The 16,941-nt window shown below is 59.7% G+C and overlaps 1 protein-coding gene across 2 annotated transcripts in view; it reads left to right on the top strand.

Moving 5' to 3' along the window:
* MYO18A (myosin XVIIIA) overlaps positions 1-16,941 on the top strand; it is an 82,793-nt gene that overhangs the window by 59,075 nt on the left and 6,777 nt on the right. The window contains exons 25-40 of one of the 2 annotated variants that reach the window (XM_040641070.1): positions 82-193; positions 612-739; positions 1,016-1,170; positions 2,940-3,063; positions 3,155-3,355; positions 3,921-4,031; positions 4,500-4,604; positions 4,904-5,050; positions 5,450-5,563; positions 6,865-6,981; positions 7,154-7,237; positions 7,670-7,807; positions 9,885-10,070; positions 10,447-10,586; positions 11,421-11,465; positions 14,691-14,813. In XM_040641070.1, the coding sequence (XP_040497004.1) occupies positions 82-193; positions 612-739; positions 1,016-1,170; positions 2,940-3,063; positions 3,155-3,355; positions 3,921-4,031; positions 4,500-4,604; positions 4,904-5,050; positions 5,450-5,563; positions 6,865-6,981; positions 7,154-7,237; positions 7,670-7,807; positions 9,885-10,070; positions 10,447-10,586; positions 11,421-11,465; positions 14,691-14,813 (2,030 nt within the window). The remainder of the gene's footprint in view (positions 1-81; positions 194-611; positions 740-1,015; positions 1,171-2,939; positions 3,064-3,154; positions 3,356-3,920; positions 4,032-4,499; positions 4,605-4,903; positions 5,051-5,449; positions 5,564-6,864; positions 6,982-7,153; positions 7,238-7,669; positions 7,808-9,884; positions 10,071-10,446; positions 10,587-11,420; positions 11,466-14,690; positions 14,814-16,941) is intronic. The other variant, XM_040641071.1, reaches the window with a different exon arrangement.

The raw sequence follows: 16,941 nt of genomic DNA, 5'->3' as shown, positions 1-16,941 counted from the left end.
CCCGTGGTCTGCGTGGCTCAGGGCCGTAGCTGGTCCTGAGTGAGGGACTGGGATGGCGGCCTCACAAGCCTCCCTCTGCAGACCCAGTACGATGCGCTGAAGAAGCAGATGGAGGTGATGGAGATGGAGGTGATGGAGGCCCGCCTCATCCGGGCAGCGGAGATCAATGGGGAGGTGGACGATGATGACACAGGTGGGTCTGAGGCCAGAGGGGCCCAGCAGGGCCTGAGCGGGAAGCTCGGATACCCCCCCCCCTCAGGCAGCCGCAGCCCTGGCCCCGGCCCATCTCCCTTCTGTAGGCTGGTACAAGGCTAAGTAGAGGGGCCAGCGAATGCAGGGGATTGTCATGGAGGGCTGCGAGAGCCGTGGTAGGGACAGGGTCTAAGGGCCATGGTCCAGTGGTCCCTGGGGAGAGGACAGCACACATAGCCACACACCCTCTCTCGTCTTTTCCTGGCTTGGGAAGAAGCCGTCATTTCAGAGACCTTTCTGAGTCCCTCTGGCTGATGCCACCTGCTGCCCCTCCCTGGCCTATCCTTCTTCCCCTCCGCCCGCCCATTCTCCGGGACTCACAGCAGCTCAGTTGGCCCTTGTCTGCCCCACCCCCACAGGCGGCGAGTGGCGCCTGAAGTACGAGCGAGCCATGCGGGAGGTAGACTTCACCAAGAAGCGGCTCCAGCAGGAGTTCGAGGACAAGCTGGAGGTGGAGCAGCAGAACAAGAGGCAGCTGGAAAGGCGGGTGAGGCTGGTAGAAGGAGTGGAGGCTGGGCCAGGAGCGGCTTGGTGCCCTGTGGAGCCGGGCATGCCCTGGGAGCACGGGGGAGGGGTTGGTGGGTTAGCCTCTTGGGGGCTGGGGATGCCCAAGGGCAAACTGTTGTTCAAGTGTGTTCGGTTCCCCGACTCCATCTGTCACCCTTGGATCTCTCCCTCGCTCGCCCCCCCTTCTCCTCCCCTTCTCCACCCATGCTTCCGGGCCTTTCCTTGGCTGTGACCCTGCACCCCGTCTGCGCCCTAGCTCGGGGACCTGCAGGCCGACAGTGACGAGAGCCAGCGGGCTCTGCAGCAGCTCAAGAAGAAGAGCCAGCGGCTGACGGCCGAGCTGCAGGACACCAAGCTGCACCTGGAGGGCCAGCAGGTCCGCAACCATGAGCTGGAGAAGAAGCAGAGGAGGTGGGTGGGTCCCTGCCCCGGGCCTTGAGACTTCCTAGAGCAGCCCCAGACAGGGCCCTCTGCCTCCCCCTCCAGGGAGGAGAGAAGAAAGCAGGGCCTGAATTTGGTGGGGCGGCCTTGACTGCATAGTCCCTTGTCCTGGAACGGGAACAGGTCTCACTCCTGACCTCTGAGGAGCACTCAGGCCCCATCCCCACTGCAGGCCTGCTCAGGCCTCGGCTCCCAGACACGCTTCCCGCGGCATGTGCCTGTCACCCTGCATGGGCCCAGCAAGGACGAAGCTCCCACCAGGCCCCGTGCAGAAAGCACCCGTGCCCCTCCCTGCCCCTTGCCCCCACCCGGCTCCCCATGTCTCGCTTGCCTCAGCCACACAAACACACTCTCCTGACTAATGTTGTTGAACTGCCGTGCCACTTCCATCTCATTATGGTAATGACACGAGGGGGGGGAGCCCTCACAGGATCAAATCCAATCTAAATTAATTTCTCTGGCTGGGGATGGGAATGGGACGCCTTTATTAGGAACACTGGGGAACCCACACACCCTGGGAACAGCAGGGTGCCCCAGGGAGTGGGAAGAGCGCCTGGTTCCCCTCTGCAGGGGAGGGCTTCTCGTAGAGGCCCCGGGTGCCTTCGTGAAGGGACAGCCCTGCACCCACAACCCTGGGGGATGAGCAGGGCAGAGCCAAGTCCTTCCAGTGACCCCATGTTACCCTCGGCCTCCTGGCACTCTGCTGGCCTCCCAGCTGGGTGCCGCCTGCAGAGGGTGAGGGGAACCAGGAGATCTTACTCCTCCCTCCCAGCACCGTGCCTCTCCACCTTTATGCCCACCCTCCCATTCACTAGAAGCAGACACCCTTAGTGGGACCTCTCTCCCAAGCCCCCCGCCCCTCCATGGCAGTGCCAGCCCCGCCTAGTTACCATCTTGCCACACTCCCTGCCAGGCAACTTACTAGGTTTCATGTCAGCTGCCCGGAAGTTTGCTTACCTTTTTTTTGATGTGGGTTGGGTTGGGGGTAGTATTTCAGTGTTGGAAGGGAAACTTATTAGCTATTCGGGGAAGGTGTTAAGAGGAATTTGAGCAATTTGCTCCTTATTTAGAGTCACTGGGTGGGGAAATAGGAGGCTGGGAGGTAGAGGAGCCAAGAAAGATCCCCTGACTGTGAACTGTGCCCGCGGACTGGGCACGGCCAGGCTGCTCGCTTCCTGGCCGGGGGTGAGGGGTGGGGGAGGGGGCTCCTGGTGTGACACAGGTACTGCTGGGCTGCGTGGGCCTGGCCAGGGGCTGGCACCCAGAAGAGAGGGAGACAGCGATCATCGGGAGTGGCCAAGTGGAACCACGAAAAGTAACTTAGATGAGGCAGGGCATCCATTTCTATTCCGGTGCCCACTCTGCCCTCACCCTGGTCCCACATTCTTTGATCTGTTAAAATGGAAAAGGTCAAGACAACGACGGAGGAGATTCTGTCCACCTCTTCCCCAGAAGCCGTCTGTGGGCCCCTCCTCGGCTCACCTGGTATAAGGGCTCCTTAGACCCACTCAGTGAAATGCCCCCCATCCCAGACCAGGTGGCCAGCCGGGCCACCACAGCCTTTGATCCTGGATGTCACCTCACCGCTGTCCCCCACTTCCAGGCTGTATGTGAAGTCCCCCTCTGCTTGTGTCCTGTCTGTATCCGTGGCCCCGCTTCCTGGCAGCCTCTGGGTGCTGGTGACCCAGACTCTCGCCTATCCTGGTGGAATCACCTTGGCCGTCCCTGCTCCCTCACAGGTTCGACAGTGAGCTCTCGCAGGCGCACGAGGAGGCCCAGCGGGAGAAGCTGCAGCGGGAGAAGCTGCAGCGGGAGAAGGATGCGCTCCTTGCCGAGGCCTTCAGCCTGAAGCAGCAACTGGAGGTGCGTGGGCCACCCGCCATCCATGCCCCGTCCCCCCACCCCACAGGCAAGAGCTGGTCCCAGGCCACCCTCATCTTCTCTTTTGCTCCAGGAAAAAGACATGGACATTGCCGGATTCACCCAGAAGGTTGTCTCCCTGGAGGCCGAGCTCCAGGACATTTCTTCCCAAGAATCTAAGGATGAGGCCTCTCTGGCCAAGGTCAAGAAACAGCTCCGGGACCTGGAGGCCAAAGTCAAGGATCAGGAAGAGGAGCTAGATGAGCAGGCGGGGACCATCCAGATGCTGGAGCAGGTGCCGCAGGGTCTGGCCGAGGGGGCACCTCCATCCCCACGCTAACCCAGGGGGTGGCCAGAGAGGGGCAAGTTCCCACGTGCAGTCACTCATTCGTTCCCTTACTTACAAAATGGTGAGTGAGCACCTGATCTGTGCCAGCACAGTGTGAAAATAATGAAGTTTCCGTGCGGCTTTCCACAAGAACAAATCTCGATTGAGCTCTAGTGGTGAGGGGCTCTCAGCATGCCCTCAGCCGGAAGGCCATGAGCCCACCCGGCCTGCCGCTGAGCCACTGTGCCAGTTCAGAGAGCTAGAGCCTGAAGGCCAAATGGAGAAGCTGCCAAACTGTCCCCACCTCTGGCAGCCTGCTCTGGGCCGGTGTCAGGCATCTAGTGAGGGGGTTTGGCTGTGCTGGAGAAGCCGGCTGCCACAGGAGCAGGGTGGGAGCTCCGGGAAGTGCTGACAGAGATACTCCCTGCTCCCAAGTCCAGGGAGAGCTGCCCATCGGGGGGCAGGGGGCAGGGGGCAGCGGTTTGGGTGCTGCTCCGAAAGGAACCTGGTCCCTCCCCGCAACCACCTCCAGGCCAAGCTCCGTCTGGAGATGGAGATGGAGCGCATGAGACAGACCCATTCCAAGGAGGTGGAAAGTCGGGATGAGGAGGTGGAGGAGGCCCGGCAGTCGTGTCAGAAGAAGGTAAGGCAGCGGGCACTCAGCGTGTCCAGTACGCACCCTGCCTTTAGAGTAAGGGGATTTCTGGCTCCCTCCCTTAGCCACACTATCACCCATTGCCATTCTGGACTCTGGGTTCCTGGCCTTGGCTGGGATGTGTGCCCTCAGGGACTCTAGAGAAAGTGTGGTCCTTTGAGGGACGCATGCTCGCTGCTTTCTGGACGGCCGGCTAGGCTGGCCCAGCAGGGCCTGCCCACTCTGGAACGAAGCCTCCCACTCTGGCGTGGGGCTGCGCTGCACGGCCTGCCGTCCCCCCTCCCCCTCCCAGGCTGCTTTGAAACCCTGGGAACTTCGAATTTGGGGTGTGACCCCCCTGGGGTCTGCTCAGCCTGCCCCACAGTTTTCCCGGGGTGGGGGGATCCAGAGGGAAGAGGCCCGGCTGGCACCGGCCCCTGAAAGGACCGACGGGCCTCTGTCCCCATGGCCCTCCAGTTGAAACAAATGGAAGTGCAGCTTGAGGAGGAATACGAGGATAAGCAGAAGGTGCTGCGAGAGAAGCGGGAACTGGAGAGCAAGCTCGCCACGCTGAGTGACCAGGTGAGCAGAGCCTGCTGGCGGGCCCGGCCTCGGCGACGTGAATCTCAGGGATACAAAGCTGGCAGAGGTGGGGGTGGTGGGCTCTGGGGAGCCCACTGTCAGCACATGTAGGATGGGGGTCGTTACCACACATAGCACTCCCAGGCTTCTCTCACTGGCTGGCCCAACCCAGCACTTCCTCTGTTGTCGTGTGTTGGGGGGGCTCTGAGAATGAGGGCAGGGGTGAACAGCAGGCGCGGGGAAGACAGCAAGAGGCTCTGTGGTGGAGGCCAGAGCCCCAGCTTCTGCTGTGCACCCAGGTGAGCCAGCGGGACCTGGAGTCTGAGAAGCGGCTCCGGAAGGACCTGAAGCGCACCAAGGCCCTGCTGGCGGACGCCCAGATCATGCTGGACCACCTGAAGACCAACGCGCCCAGCAAGAGGGAGATCGCCCAGCTAAAGAACCAGGTATCTGGACAGAGAGGAGGTGGTCAGCTCCAAGGGGCAGCCATGCTTATGGTTTTAGTTCTTTCTCTCCCTTCCTTCCCCTCTCAGGGATTCTTGAGTCCTTGAGAAGGAAGATAACAGGGGAGGGGGAGAAGCCACTCATAGCCATAGACTCCTAGGATCTGTGCATGCCAGATGGCATGACTGCCAAGCCCCAGGATGGCGTGGATGGGTCCCCGCACCCTCCATCCCTGCCCCGGGAGACGCCTGCGCAGGCAGCCCCAACAGGCCGCGGCCCCAGGCGTCTGAAGTGAACAGAGCACCTGGGCTCCTTCTCCCCTGTGAGCACCCTGTCCTGCCCTCCTGCCCCCCGGGCCTGGCTGACCTCTCTCCCTGGGGCGGGGGCGGCCCTGTGTCCAGCTCGAGGAGTCCGAGTTCACCTGTGCTGCAGCCGTGAAAGCGCGGAAAGCAATGGAGGTGGAGATAGAAGACCTGCACCTGCAGATTGACGACATCGCCAAAGCCAAGACGGCGGTGAGGAGCGGGGGTGTGCGGGCCTGGCTCCGGGGACCGAGGGAGAGTAGAGCGGGGTGAATGGGGGCCCTTCTCCAACCCGCTCCCTTCACACCAAGGCTTTTGGCAGTGAGAGTGGGCCTCCCCTCCTTCGCCTCTCCCCACTCAGAGCAGAGGCCCAGGAGGAGGGCAAGGTGGCAGCGGGAGCCAGCAAGGGCCCATCTCCCTGTTTAACCCCCTGCCTGTGGGAGCTTGGCCGCAGGCCCCGACACCATCAATAAAGGCAGCTAATATGGCTGAGGGATGTAAACAGGTGCCTGGAGATTAGCCGAAGCACCGATAAGAGGATGGGATGGCTCGGGTTCCCTCCCCTTCCCCTGGCCAGCCCACTGACAAGCCCAAGCGGCAGCTAATTAGAGCTCTTATTTAATGCTTCCCTTTTAATTCCCTACCTCTCCCACGGCCCATTCATCGGCCAGGAGTGCATTACTGGGATGCAGACACCAGTACCTCCTTGGGCGGGGAATGGGGCAGCGGGGAGGCTGGGCTTGGCTCTGGGCTCCATGCCCCCTCCCCAGCTGGTCACCCGTCTGCTGAGAGTTGCCAATCTCCCGGGCTTGATTTATCTCTGTGACATTTGTGCTCCTCAGCAGTTTTCAGGTGAGTAATTCAAATTCTTTAATTGTGTTAAAAAAGGCTGTTATAAAATTACCATTTTATTTAAATCCGAGTTAATAAATTTCTTGGCGGAGGCTTCCCCAGCTCCCCACAGCCCGGTAACAAGATGGATGGGGCCGAGAAGGAGCCAACGCAGTCATTTTGGTTTGGAATTACAGGCTAATAGATTCATTCATTTCCTGAAGCTGCTGTTGGCTGTCTCCTTCCCTCCCCCCAGGAGCGGACTGGCCAGGGCGCAGGCCGTCCCAGGGGAGATGAGAATCCAAGCCAAGAGAGCCTGGCACATTCGAGGGGTCCTTCCCCGAGGCCTGAAGGGGGCAGAGTGCATGCAGGTTAGGGCCTAGACTGCTGGTGCCAGGACGATGGGTCATTTGTTCTGGGCAGACCTTTTCTGCTTTCTCATTAGCCTTTAAAGAGCTGCCAGGAAGCAGCTGTCATTTAGCCCAGGGTCTGCCTGTGCGGTGAAGACAGCCTTCCCTCAGCTCCCTGAGCGTCGCCGGCCTGGACCGCACTCCAGTGGCTGGGCCCGGCCCCGTCGTCACCCCCTTCCCATGGGAGGTGGCGTGGGGACGTTCAGACTTGCTGCCCGGTGCCATCCGGCACTCGAGGCCTGATGCCCTCTGATCTGTCTTGCGTCCGTCCAGCTGGAGGAGCAGCTGAGCCGCCTTCAGCGCGAGAAGAACGAGGTCCAGAGCCGGCTGGAGGAGGACCAGGAGGACATGAACGAGCTGATGAAGAAGCACAAGGCGGCCGTGGCTCAGGTGCCCACCACGCCCCGCCCGCAGACGCTGTCCCCATGGGCCTCTTCAGAGGCCCGCACGCCGCTTCTTTTGGGAGCGGCGGGCCACGGCCTCGACACAGTGTGGCGTGCGGTGTGGCGGGCTGGGGCTTGTGGTCGCCGGGATCCTGCTTCAGCACTCCCTCCTTTCCCAGGCCTCGCGGGACTTAGCACAGATGAATGATCTCCAGGCTCAGCTAGAAGAAGCCAACAAGCAGAAGCAAGAGCTGCAGGAGAAGGTGGGGACCAGGGTCTCCCTTGGGAGAAAGAGGGTGTGGGGTCGCTGCACGTGGGGACGAACCCCCGAGCTCATAGGACAGGAGGCGCTCCCCTCAGTCCTCAGTAATCACAGAGCGCGTGAACGCATGTGCAGGCCGGGGCTTGGAGCCAGCTCCCCATCGTAGACATTTTGGCTTCAGCTGCCTCACTTCACATTTCTATTCCCTCTCTGTCCTTGGCTTTTTCCTTTCTCTCCAAAGGGCAAAATCTGCCAGTGGTGGGCCAGGTGAGGAATGCCTCTGGCTCGGGGCCCCATCCTTCCACCTCCCCTGTGCATCCCTCTCTCCTTCCCTCCCTCAGCCTTCTGGTCACCGTGGTGATCTTGCCAGCCCAGACTCTGCCCCCTCCCTTCGGGGCTCAGTTCTTTCTTCTCTTCCTGCCCTTGCCCTCAGCTCCAAGCCCTCCAGAGCCAAGTGGAGTTCCTGGAACAGTCCATGGTGGACAAGTCCCTGGTGAGCAGGCAGGAAGCTAAGATCCGGGAGCTGGAGACCCGCCTGGAGTTCGAAAGGACCCAAGTGAAGAGGCTGGAGGTGGGTGCACCCTCGTCCTGGTCCGCAGCCGAGAGCAGGGCAGAGCCGCCCCAGCGGCTGGAGCCACGCATGCGCAGCAGCACTGGGCAGGCCGCGGCCGCTCCTCAGAGGCCCCTGCCAAGCTGCCAGGCCAGCTGACGGGGCGGGTGCCTTCCCCCCGCCCGCCCCGCCTGCTCTCTGGGCACCGTGGAGCCAGCCTGCTTTACATTCTGTTTCCGTGCTTGCTTTCTGCCAAGGGACCAGAGCAGCTTAGCTTTTTGTCTTCATATTTTCCTCCACCATGAGCTCCCCCCACCGGTCCCCTCACTCGCTCTCTGGCAGGGTCATAAATACGCAGCGGATGGCGCCACTTCTGTGAGGGCTGAAGTCTGTTCTCTCATCTCACCGCTCGCTCGCTCTCTCCCTTCCCTTTTTTATTGCCTCTTTTCCTCACTTCTTCCCACCCTTCCTGTCTCTGCTTTTTCTCCTCTGTCTTTGCTTGTCCCCATGTCTGCCCCCTTCTTTCCTGTCCCTTTGCATTGCTCCTTCTCAGCCTCTCCCCGCTTCTTCCGTTCTCATCCCCTCCCTCTTCTCCCTCTGCTCTTCGTTCTTGCCTCTGACGCTTCTCCTGTTCCTGCTCACCCCTCTTCTGCCCTGTCTTGTTCTTCCCCCCCCGCCCCGTAATCTCCACGGTCCAAATGCAGTCCTCGCTCCCGTCTCCCGAAGCCAGCATGCGCAGCCCTGCCCTCTCCGGTGGAGCAGGTAGGAAGAAAGAGGCAGGCAGAATTGTCTCAGGGTGAACGCTCCTCTCGCCCTGTTTTTAAGCTCTCCTCCCGCTCGACCTGGTGCATGTGTGTAAGCACCGACAGTTCTCCGTGAGGACTGTGGTCACGGGTGTGCATGCTGAAGAGCAGCCCTGCCGCCCCCCCAGCAGCCCCTGGGGCCACAGAGCAGTCACCAGGGCAGGGATGGGAACAGGTGGCTATGGGGCTGGCAGCGGGCGTTGAGAGGGCATCAGTCCCCTTGACCTCGGAAGAGAATATGGCGGAACCTCCCAAGACAAGGTCCCGGTCTTCAGGAGAGCCAGGGAGAGTTAGGGGAGACTTAGTAATGTTCCTGTTCTACCCACCACAACCCCAGAACGGTCGGTAATATTTTGATCCCCATTTTGCATGCAGGAAGGGTCAAGGAGTTTGCCTCTGGTCAGAGCCATCAAGGGGCTGAAGAAGCCATCAGTCTGGTGGCTCTGGGGCAGATCTGTGCACTTGTCTTCTTCTGGGCCGCCGTCCCTTTCCTCAGCTGTCTCTGTATCCCTTCTGCTCAGAAAGGCAATATTGTGGTTTAGAACGTTAAACACAGAACATTAAACACAAACGAATAGCCCTTAGAGATCGTGTTGTTACTTTAGAGACACAGAGGCTGGGGGGCCCAGAGGTGGAGACCCCATGGCCAATTGGCAGTCGAACCAGAAGCAGGTCCTTCCCTCACACCCTGCCCCAGCCTCCAGGACACTTCTCGCCTACGGCCTGGTAGGTAAATACGTGTTCCAAGGTTCTGGAGGAAGAGAGATGCATCAGGCTTAGAGGGAGGGCTGTGTGCTTAGAATCTGATGACTCTTTTAGTCTCCTAATCCAGGAACTCTCAACGAACCACTTACCTCTGAGCACAGGCTCTAGCTTCTGGAGCTGCTGGGCTCAGGGTGTCTGAGGGAAGCCCGGCTGAGGGAAGCACCTCTGGGGGGTGAGGCTGAGGAAGAAGTCACAAAGCAAGTAGACTGGCAGCTCTTGGGGGGGTGACACAGGCGGTCCGTATGGGTAGGCCCAGGCTCTAGCCAGAGCCCTCCTCCAGCCTTGGTGGTGATGATGATGGCACCTCTCATCGTCCCAGTAGCCTTCATATACCTGACCTTTTTCAATCTTTAAAAAACCGTGAGGGAGTAGGTGTTATTCTCCCATTTTATAGAAAGGCAAAGGAAGCCTCTTCAGAGGGCTTTCATTCTTGCCCACCGGCTAGTGAGTGGTGGTGCCAGAGCTCAGAGTCAGAGCCACACCCCTGTCTCGGCTCACTGACGGGCCTCCCTGCCCCACCTCCCGTCCAGAGCCTGGCCGGCCGGCTCAAAGAGAACATGGAGAAGCTGACCGAGGAGCGGGATCAGCGCACTGCAGCTGAGAACCGGGAGAAGGAGCAAAACAAGAGGCTACAGCGGCAGCTCCGGGACACCAAGGAGGAGATGGGCGAGCTCGCCAGGAAGGAGGCCGAGGCGAGCCGCAAGAAGCACGAACTGGTAATGCACCCCAGCCCACGGGGCCCAAAGCAGGCAGCTGGCTCAGTGGCTGTTATGCATGCACACACACACACACACACACACACACCCCAGGCCCGGGGCGGGGGGGCAGTGGGCCACAAAGGACCCAGAGTTTAGATCATTGGAAGGAAGAGGAACATGTCAAGAAGACGGTCCAGGAAGTCCCAAAGGCAGGCCAGAGGGCCAAGGTGGGGGTACCCTAGTGTCCATCAGGCGAGCCCAGGCTTGCTGCAGCCTCCACAGAGCTCCTCCCTGGCTGGCTTTTTCTGGAGCACCTGGATGAGAGGCTTTTTCTGGAGCACCTGGATGAGAGACTAGCCCTCTGGTGAACCGGACTGCCCACTCTGCCTCCTAGGAGCTGGATCTGGAGAGCCTGGAGGCTGCTAACCAGAGCCTGCAGGCCGATCTAAAACTGGCATTCAAGCGCATTGGGGACCTGCAGGCCGCCATCGAGGATGAGATGGAGAGCGATGAGAATGAGGACCTCATCACCAGGTGAGGGGGCCTCTGTGGCAGCGGCGGCCCGCACCAAGGCCCTCTGACCACCTCTGGAGCAGGCCACGAGGTAGAACAACTGTCACCTCTGTCTCCCTGCCACTGAGCCACCAGCCCACCTTTCCCTCATCGCCAGAGCCCAGCACGGACCCTGTCCTGTAGCGACCAAGGGCAGGTCAAGTGCCGCCTGGGTGAGATGCCCTCCCTCTTCCTCCCCGTCCTCCCTCCCCAGGCCTCCCGGGAATCTGGCTCTCCAGCTCTGCCCGTTCACGATGAGTTATTCCCCCGTTTAGCTGCATTTCCGATGGTGCCTGCCCCACTCTGGGGAAAGCAGAGATTTAAGGCCTGTGGTGCCTTGTTACCATGCCAGAGATTTTCTCTCATAAAACCCACCCAGGGAATGGTTCAGGAGAGAGAGAGAGAGAGAGAGATTTGTAGTCTGAGGCTGAGGAGGAAGTCACAAGGCAGGTAGACCGGCAGCTCTGGGGGGTGAGGTTCGGGCCCTGGAGAAGCTTCCAAGGCTGCCGTGGGCAGAACCCCGGCCCCCCAGACCTGCCCCCTTCCCGCGTGAGTGCTGGTGCCCCATCCCGCAGGCAGATCCTAGCCTGCACTGGGAGCCTGCTGCTTTGGGGCAGGAGAACGGCGCCCCAGGGCAACCCAGACCTGCCTCTGAGAACACTGTCACTCACGCCACCCCCCAGCTGGTCTCAGCCAGTCAGAACCATCTCTTGCTGAAGAAAAAGGGGTCTGCAGCAGAGAGGTCCACCTTGGTTTGCCCACTGATTTTTCGATCTTCTTCTGGCCCCTTGCCCACCATTTTCTTTCTGTTTCCAGTTTGCAGGACATGGTGACAAAGTATCAGAAAAGAAAGAATAAACCGTGAGGACTGGAGCGCACACGCTCTCTGCCTCTCCCGTGGTGTCTAACCGCCCCTAACACTGGCTCCCACCCAGGGCCCCTGCTGCATGCCGCACGTGGACACAGCCTCTCACACCTTCTCCAAGCTAGTCTCACGCTAACACTGCTGACTCTGTCCTGAGGAGAGGCAAGGCGAGGGGCTGGGCCCTGCGTCGGAGGTAGAGGGCAGGCAGCGGGGCGTGCTCCCCCAGGAAGGCTCAGGCTGGCCCTGCCGCCCTGGGTGAGCAGGATGGGGGCTCCCGCAGAAAAGAGAGCTCAGCCTCAGCCGGCCTTCCTGAGCTCCAGCCCTCTCCTCCCTCAGAAAGCAGGCATAGCTGCCTCGCCAGCCTATTTCCCTGGGGGGGAGTCTGATTGGGCTGGATTTGTCCACGCCCTGGGGCTCCTTTGGAGCCTGAGCCGGGCCTAAAGAAGCGGGTCTGTTTCAATTTGAAAAGGTGCCCCGCCTTCCTGTGGCAGACAAGGGTGCAAGGCGTGGGGCATCTAGCAGTGCCTTGTTCGGAGAAGGCATCCAGCCAGCTCCTTGCGGGCTGCTCTGCAGCGGCAGGCTAAGGGAACCCAGCCAGATGTGTTTACCCTGCTCCCCGCGGGCACCTGGGGCAGAGGGAGGCCCCGGGCATTTGCTGTCTGTCAGGGGGCGGGGAGCCCAGGAAATCCACCCGCTCTCTTCGATTCCTTCTTTCTGGGTGGGAGCTGGATGGCGGGTGCTGGTGCGCAGGCCTTGAGGCGGATCAGAGCGATCCTCCGTCAAGTTCGTCAGGGCTGTTTGTTCGGAGGTTGTTTTTTCTAGCGTGGCATTGGATTTCCTCCCCCTTCTCTCTCTTGCCTGGCAGGCCTCCTCCCCTGGCCGGGATGGGCTGGCGGCCGCGCAGAGGACTCCGTGAGAGCTAATGATAAATGTAATAGTGTGTAACAGTGATAGAGGGCCGCTGGAGCCCGGTTGTCACACACAATTAATATCCCCCGCCATTCTGTCTCCGTTTGTTTGTTCCCCCGCGATTCGGCTCCCAGTTAACTAATAGCACATGAGCCTGGACATAAATTGTATTTGACTCGGGGTTTAATTCCGACCATTTAAAATTTCAACTGCCCCCTGAGCCTGCCTACCCCTGGAGTTTGTTTACGGGCCTGATTATTTAAGGAGAAGAACCTAAACACCACCTATATGCTTGAAACTAAAGGGAAGGCAAGGGCAGGCTGGCCCGTGGCTCCACCCATTTCGGGCTCTGAATGGAAGGAGGAAAATTCATATTCTGGGTCCACGACTGTCTGTCCCCCGTGTGTTCCAGCCCTGCCATCCTTGGGCTGGAGGAGCTTGGAGGGCTGATAAAATGCGCATTTAAGATCATCTTCTAAACCCTTGCCAGGCACGGGCACGTGCGCGCAAGGACGCGCGTGCGCCCACACAGGCACGCACACACACAGGTGTGCTCGCACGCAGGCGCGCTGGGGCCCGTGCAGGCCTCGCCACAGTCCCGCTGATGGCAGAGGTGGCGTGGCTCCGTGCTCAGCAGCTCTGGGCCCCAGCTCCAAGTTATCGAGCGAGCAAGTAAGTGCGCTAAGGCGAGCAGAAAAATAATGTTTCGATTTACTTAGAGATACAGTTGTTATTGCCATAACCTTAATGAAAGCAGTAAACAGTGCAGTAGTAAGGGAGATTTATACAGAAACACTTTTAACATGTAGACATAGATTTTGCGATGCATACAGCACCTCCTTTCTAAAGGCAATCAATATGGTTATGAACGGTGGTGATAAATTACAGGCTCTGAAGCTAGAGAAGGAGGTTTTTTGCACGGGTGTATAAATCAGGTGGTATTGGCGTTCCATGGGGCCCGTGCACCATAGTAAATCTGCCAGGCTCGGACAGGCACGGGGCTTGCATTAGCGGTTTCGGGGCTGTCTGCTAAACTCCTGTTTACCCAGGGCATCAGCCAGCCTCGTCTTTGTTATAATTCTGTATTTGATGGAAGCCATAAAATATGCCTCTTTGTTCCCCTCCCAACGGGTCATGCTCTCTCACAGTCCCCAGAACAGAGTCTGGTGATTTCCTCTGTGTGTGCGTGTGTGTACACACGTGCATGCACACACACACACACACACACACACACACACCTGTGTGGCTATTTATTCAAGAACATAATTCAGGAATGGGACTGCTCCTGTTGACACAGATGAAAGGAAATTTATATCAAGGAGAAATCCTTAGCATATCCATAGCAAGGGAATGTGGGAGCAGACATTTTGCAGAATTCTAGAAGCATTCTCACTCAGAAGCTGTCCCTAAGCCCTCGCTGCTTTGTAAAGGAGTCACCATGACTCCTGCCTCAGAATCTGACTCCTTTGGGCTTTTCTGCAAGTGGAGAGGGCTCGGGGCGGCTTGGCCAGACTCACAACTGGGGAGCAAGAGCTGGAGGCTGCCTGCGGGAAGGAAGAGGAGACTTGGAGAGACAGAGCCATTGTCTGGCACTTTCTGGGCTCAAGTGGATCCCCAAGAGACAGTTTGAATCCCAGAGCCGTTGCCAGCATCTCAGGAAATGCGGATGCCCCCTCCTCGTCCTTCTCTGTTTCTTAAGGGCCAGGGAACTGCAGGGTGGGTCTGTGATCTGGCCTGTTGTGCTCAGGTTAGCGCCCCCATCCGCTGAGGGGCCTTCAGTTCAAGCTAACCTGAGGGCACACCGATGCCCTTTTGTTGTGTGGCCTGCGGCCGCCAGGCTGACTCTCACAGCAAAGGCGTGGGAGATGGCAGCTGCTGTGGCCACACTTCCGGGAGTGGGCAGGCAAGAAACGGCATAGGCCTCAGGGAGTAGCTGTAGGGCCTAGGACTCGTCTTTTTAACCAGCGGCCATTTAGCCGGAACTCATAAATGGATGGTTTCCCTGTCATCCTCGTTGGATTTGTTTGGCTCAATAGCAGCCTGTCACGGAAAGTAGAATGGGAGGTGCTTCCCTACTCCTCAGGGTCCTCTTGGTGGCTGTCTTGAGTGTGGCCTGCTGAGTGGGGCAGGGTCCTCGTGAATGGGGCGCCCCATCTAACCTCTCTTGTTCTCCTCCCTGACTCACTGATGTGCATGCCACCCCGCATCCCACCCACCTGAGACAAACCTGCCGCCCCTTCAGCGCTCCCTACTGCGCCTCGGGTGAGCTCTTCCTCCCCCGCCTTGCCTACCTTTCTGCTCCTCATCCACAGCGAGGGGGACTCCGATGTGGACTCCGAGCTGGAGGACCGGGTCGACGGGGTCAAGTCATGGTTGTCGAAAAACAAGGGGCCTTCCAAGGCAGCTTCCGATGACGGCAGCTTGAAGAGTTCCAGGTGAGCGCATGGCCTTGAGCTGGGAGGAAAAGCCCCCTCGTGCATCAGGGATAAAGGAGCAGTGCCTCAATCCCAGAGAGGCCAGGCCTCATGCTGCCGGCCTCTCTTGCCTGGCACGTGTATACGGGGCCCAGGCGTGCCCCCAGCATGTGGAGTGAGTGCAGGAGGCTCAGTATCTTCTTAGTCAGGGTCTGTGGCGCCCTTGTTTTTCCCAGGTAATGCTTTCCTGCTGGGCTCAGGGCTTTGGTTTGCTGGAGGTTTGACTTCGTCCCCACTTACTCATTCAGCAAATGTTGATCGAACCACCAGAAAGTTTGGGCCCCGGAATCAAGACTGGAATGGGGCATAAGGAGTCTCTGGACCCCACAGCCCTAGACAGGGCTGGCTTGGGCTGGCTCTGGACCTCCAAAAGCTTAATGAGACTAGCAGCAGAGAAGGCACTGGTTCCCCTGAATCCCCTATCACAGCCACATTTCTCTTTCTTTGCCCATTCTCTCCTTCCTGTGATCTTTTCACCATGTCCCCTCACGGCCCCCCCATGCTTCTTGCTCACACCCGTCTACTGCAGGAACTCGTTCCCCCCTTGTCCGGCTAAGTCAGTCTTCCGATCATACAGACAGCTCCCCCTGAAACCCAGCTCCATTGTCCCCATCCCTCACTTCCCGGCCAGCGTGGCAGCAGGGAGGGCCAGCCTCTCCTCTGTGCCAGTGCCTCCTGCTGGCTCCCCTGCCTCCCAACTCAGAACCATCCTGATCTGCCCCCCCCCAGGGCACACCCTTCCCCACCCCCCTCCCAGAGTTGGTGGGCAGGCTCTGTCAACAAGTAATCCGCCCCCCCACTCCCCTGAGGCCCCTTCCCAAGGCCAGCCTCTCACCACCAGTACCCAGCGGCCCCCTCTAATTGGTTTAATTTATTCAGCCAAACAACATTTTGTTACCACAGATAATGCCGCCTTCCCCGCCCCAATGCCGTTCACCACGGCATGGCACAAGGCTCCAGGTAGTTGACAATGAAATAAATTGAACTAAACGTTTTAGAGGGGGAAAAGTGATGAAATAGAACAATGGTCTAATTTACATGACATTCTCCATGAAGCTATTTTCACTGACGCAAATTATTTTGCTTCATTTCCTCCGATGCTCTCACTGCCACTTTGCAGGGGTGCTGCTGGCTGCTCCCTTTGCCTCCTGTCTCCTCCCTCCCCCTGTGTCTTTATTCTCTGGGTTTCATGCAGGCTCCTCTCTCTCTCTCTCTCTCTCTTTCTCTCATTCTGTCTGTGCTGCCTCTAATCCACTGCCGGTTCTCTCTTCCTGGCCTCACCTCCCTCCCCTAGAACCGCCCTCAACACCTCTGGGAAAGAGGGCAAGGGGGTGGAGGAGAGGCCGGCCTCAGTGCTGAGCTCCCTGAGCTACCGGAAACGGCTCACCCTGAAGGACTCCATCGGGGGCACCGGGGACGAGGACTCGCTCTTCACCACCCTGAGCGAGCGGGCGGCCTCCCCCGAGAGGCCCCCCCGGAAGACCCGCACGGGCCCCAGGGAGGAGCTGGATGAAAGCGCCTCCACGGTCTCCGAGGCCCCGAGCCGCCAGGGCCGGGGGCTAGAGAAGCGATGGGGCTCAGACTTCGACCGGGCCTCCACAGTCTCTGCCCCCACCAGCCGGGCCTCCTCGGCCACACGGCGTGGCTCTGGTGAGGACGGGGCCCGCTCGTCCATGAGCTTCTCGCTCTCGGGCTCCCCCAGTTCCCGGCGCAGCACCTCCCGGCTCGATACCCTGTCCAGGACCCTCAGTCCTTCCTTGAGCCGGGTCTCGGGCCTGGGCCAGGATAGCCCCGATTCCCGCCTGTCCCTGGGCCAGAGCTGCCTGGATGCGTGGGATGACGGAGCCAGTGTGGCCTTGAGCGAGGCCCACTCCCAGTACAGCCACCCGTCGCTGGCCCGCAGTCTGTCGGTGCCACCGCGGCCACGCGTCTCGGCCTCTGCCACGGATGAGCCTCTTGGCTCCGGCGTCCGCCCCGTCAGCCGTCACTCCTACCTGGACCCCGACCTGGAGGCTGCCATCAACGAGGTCTTGAGCTACAAACCCGCCACGTTCCAGAGGAGCAGCCTGGAGCCCGACTCCGAGGACGA

The sequence above is a fragment of the Ursus maritimus genome, unplaced genomic scaffold (genome assembly GCF_017311325.1).
Source record: "Ursus maritimus isolate PB19 unplaced genomic scaffold, ASM1731132v1 scaffold_24, whole genome shotgun sequence".
NCBI lineage: Eukaryota > Metazoa > Chordata > Mammalia > Carnivora > Ursidae > Ursus > Ursus maritimus.
Note: the sequence above shows the minus strand (reverse complement) of the source record. Positions and strands in the feature narration are given on the sequence as shown.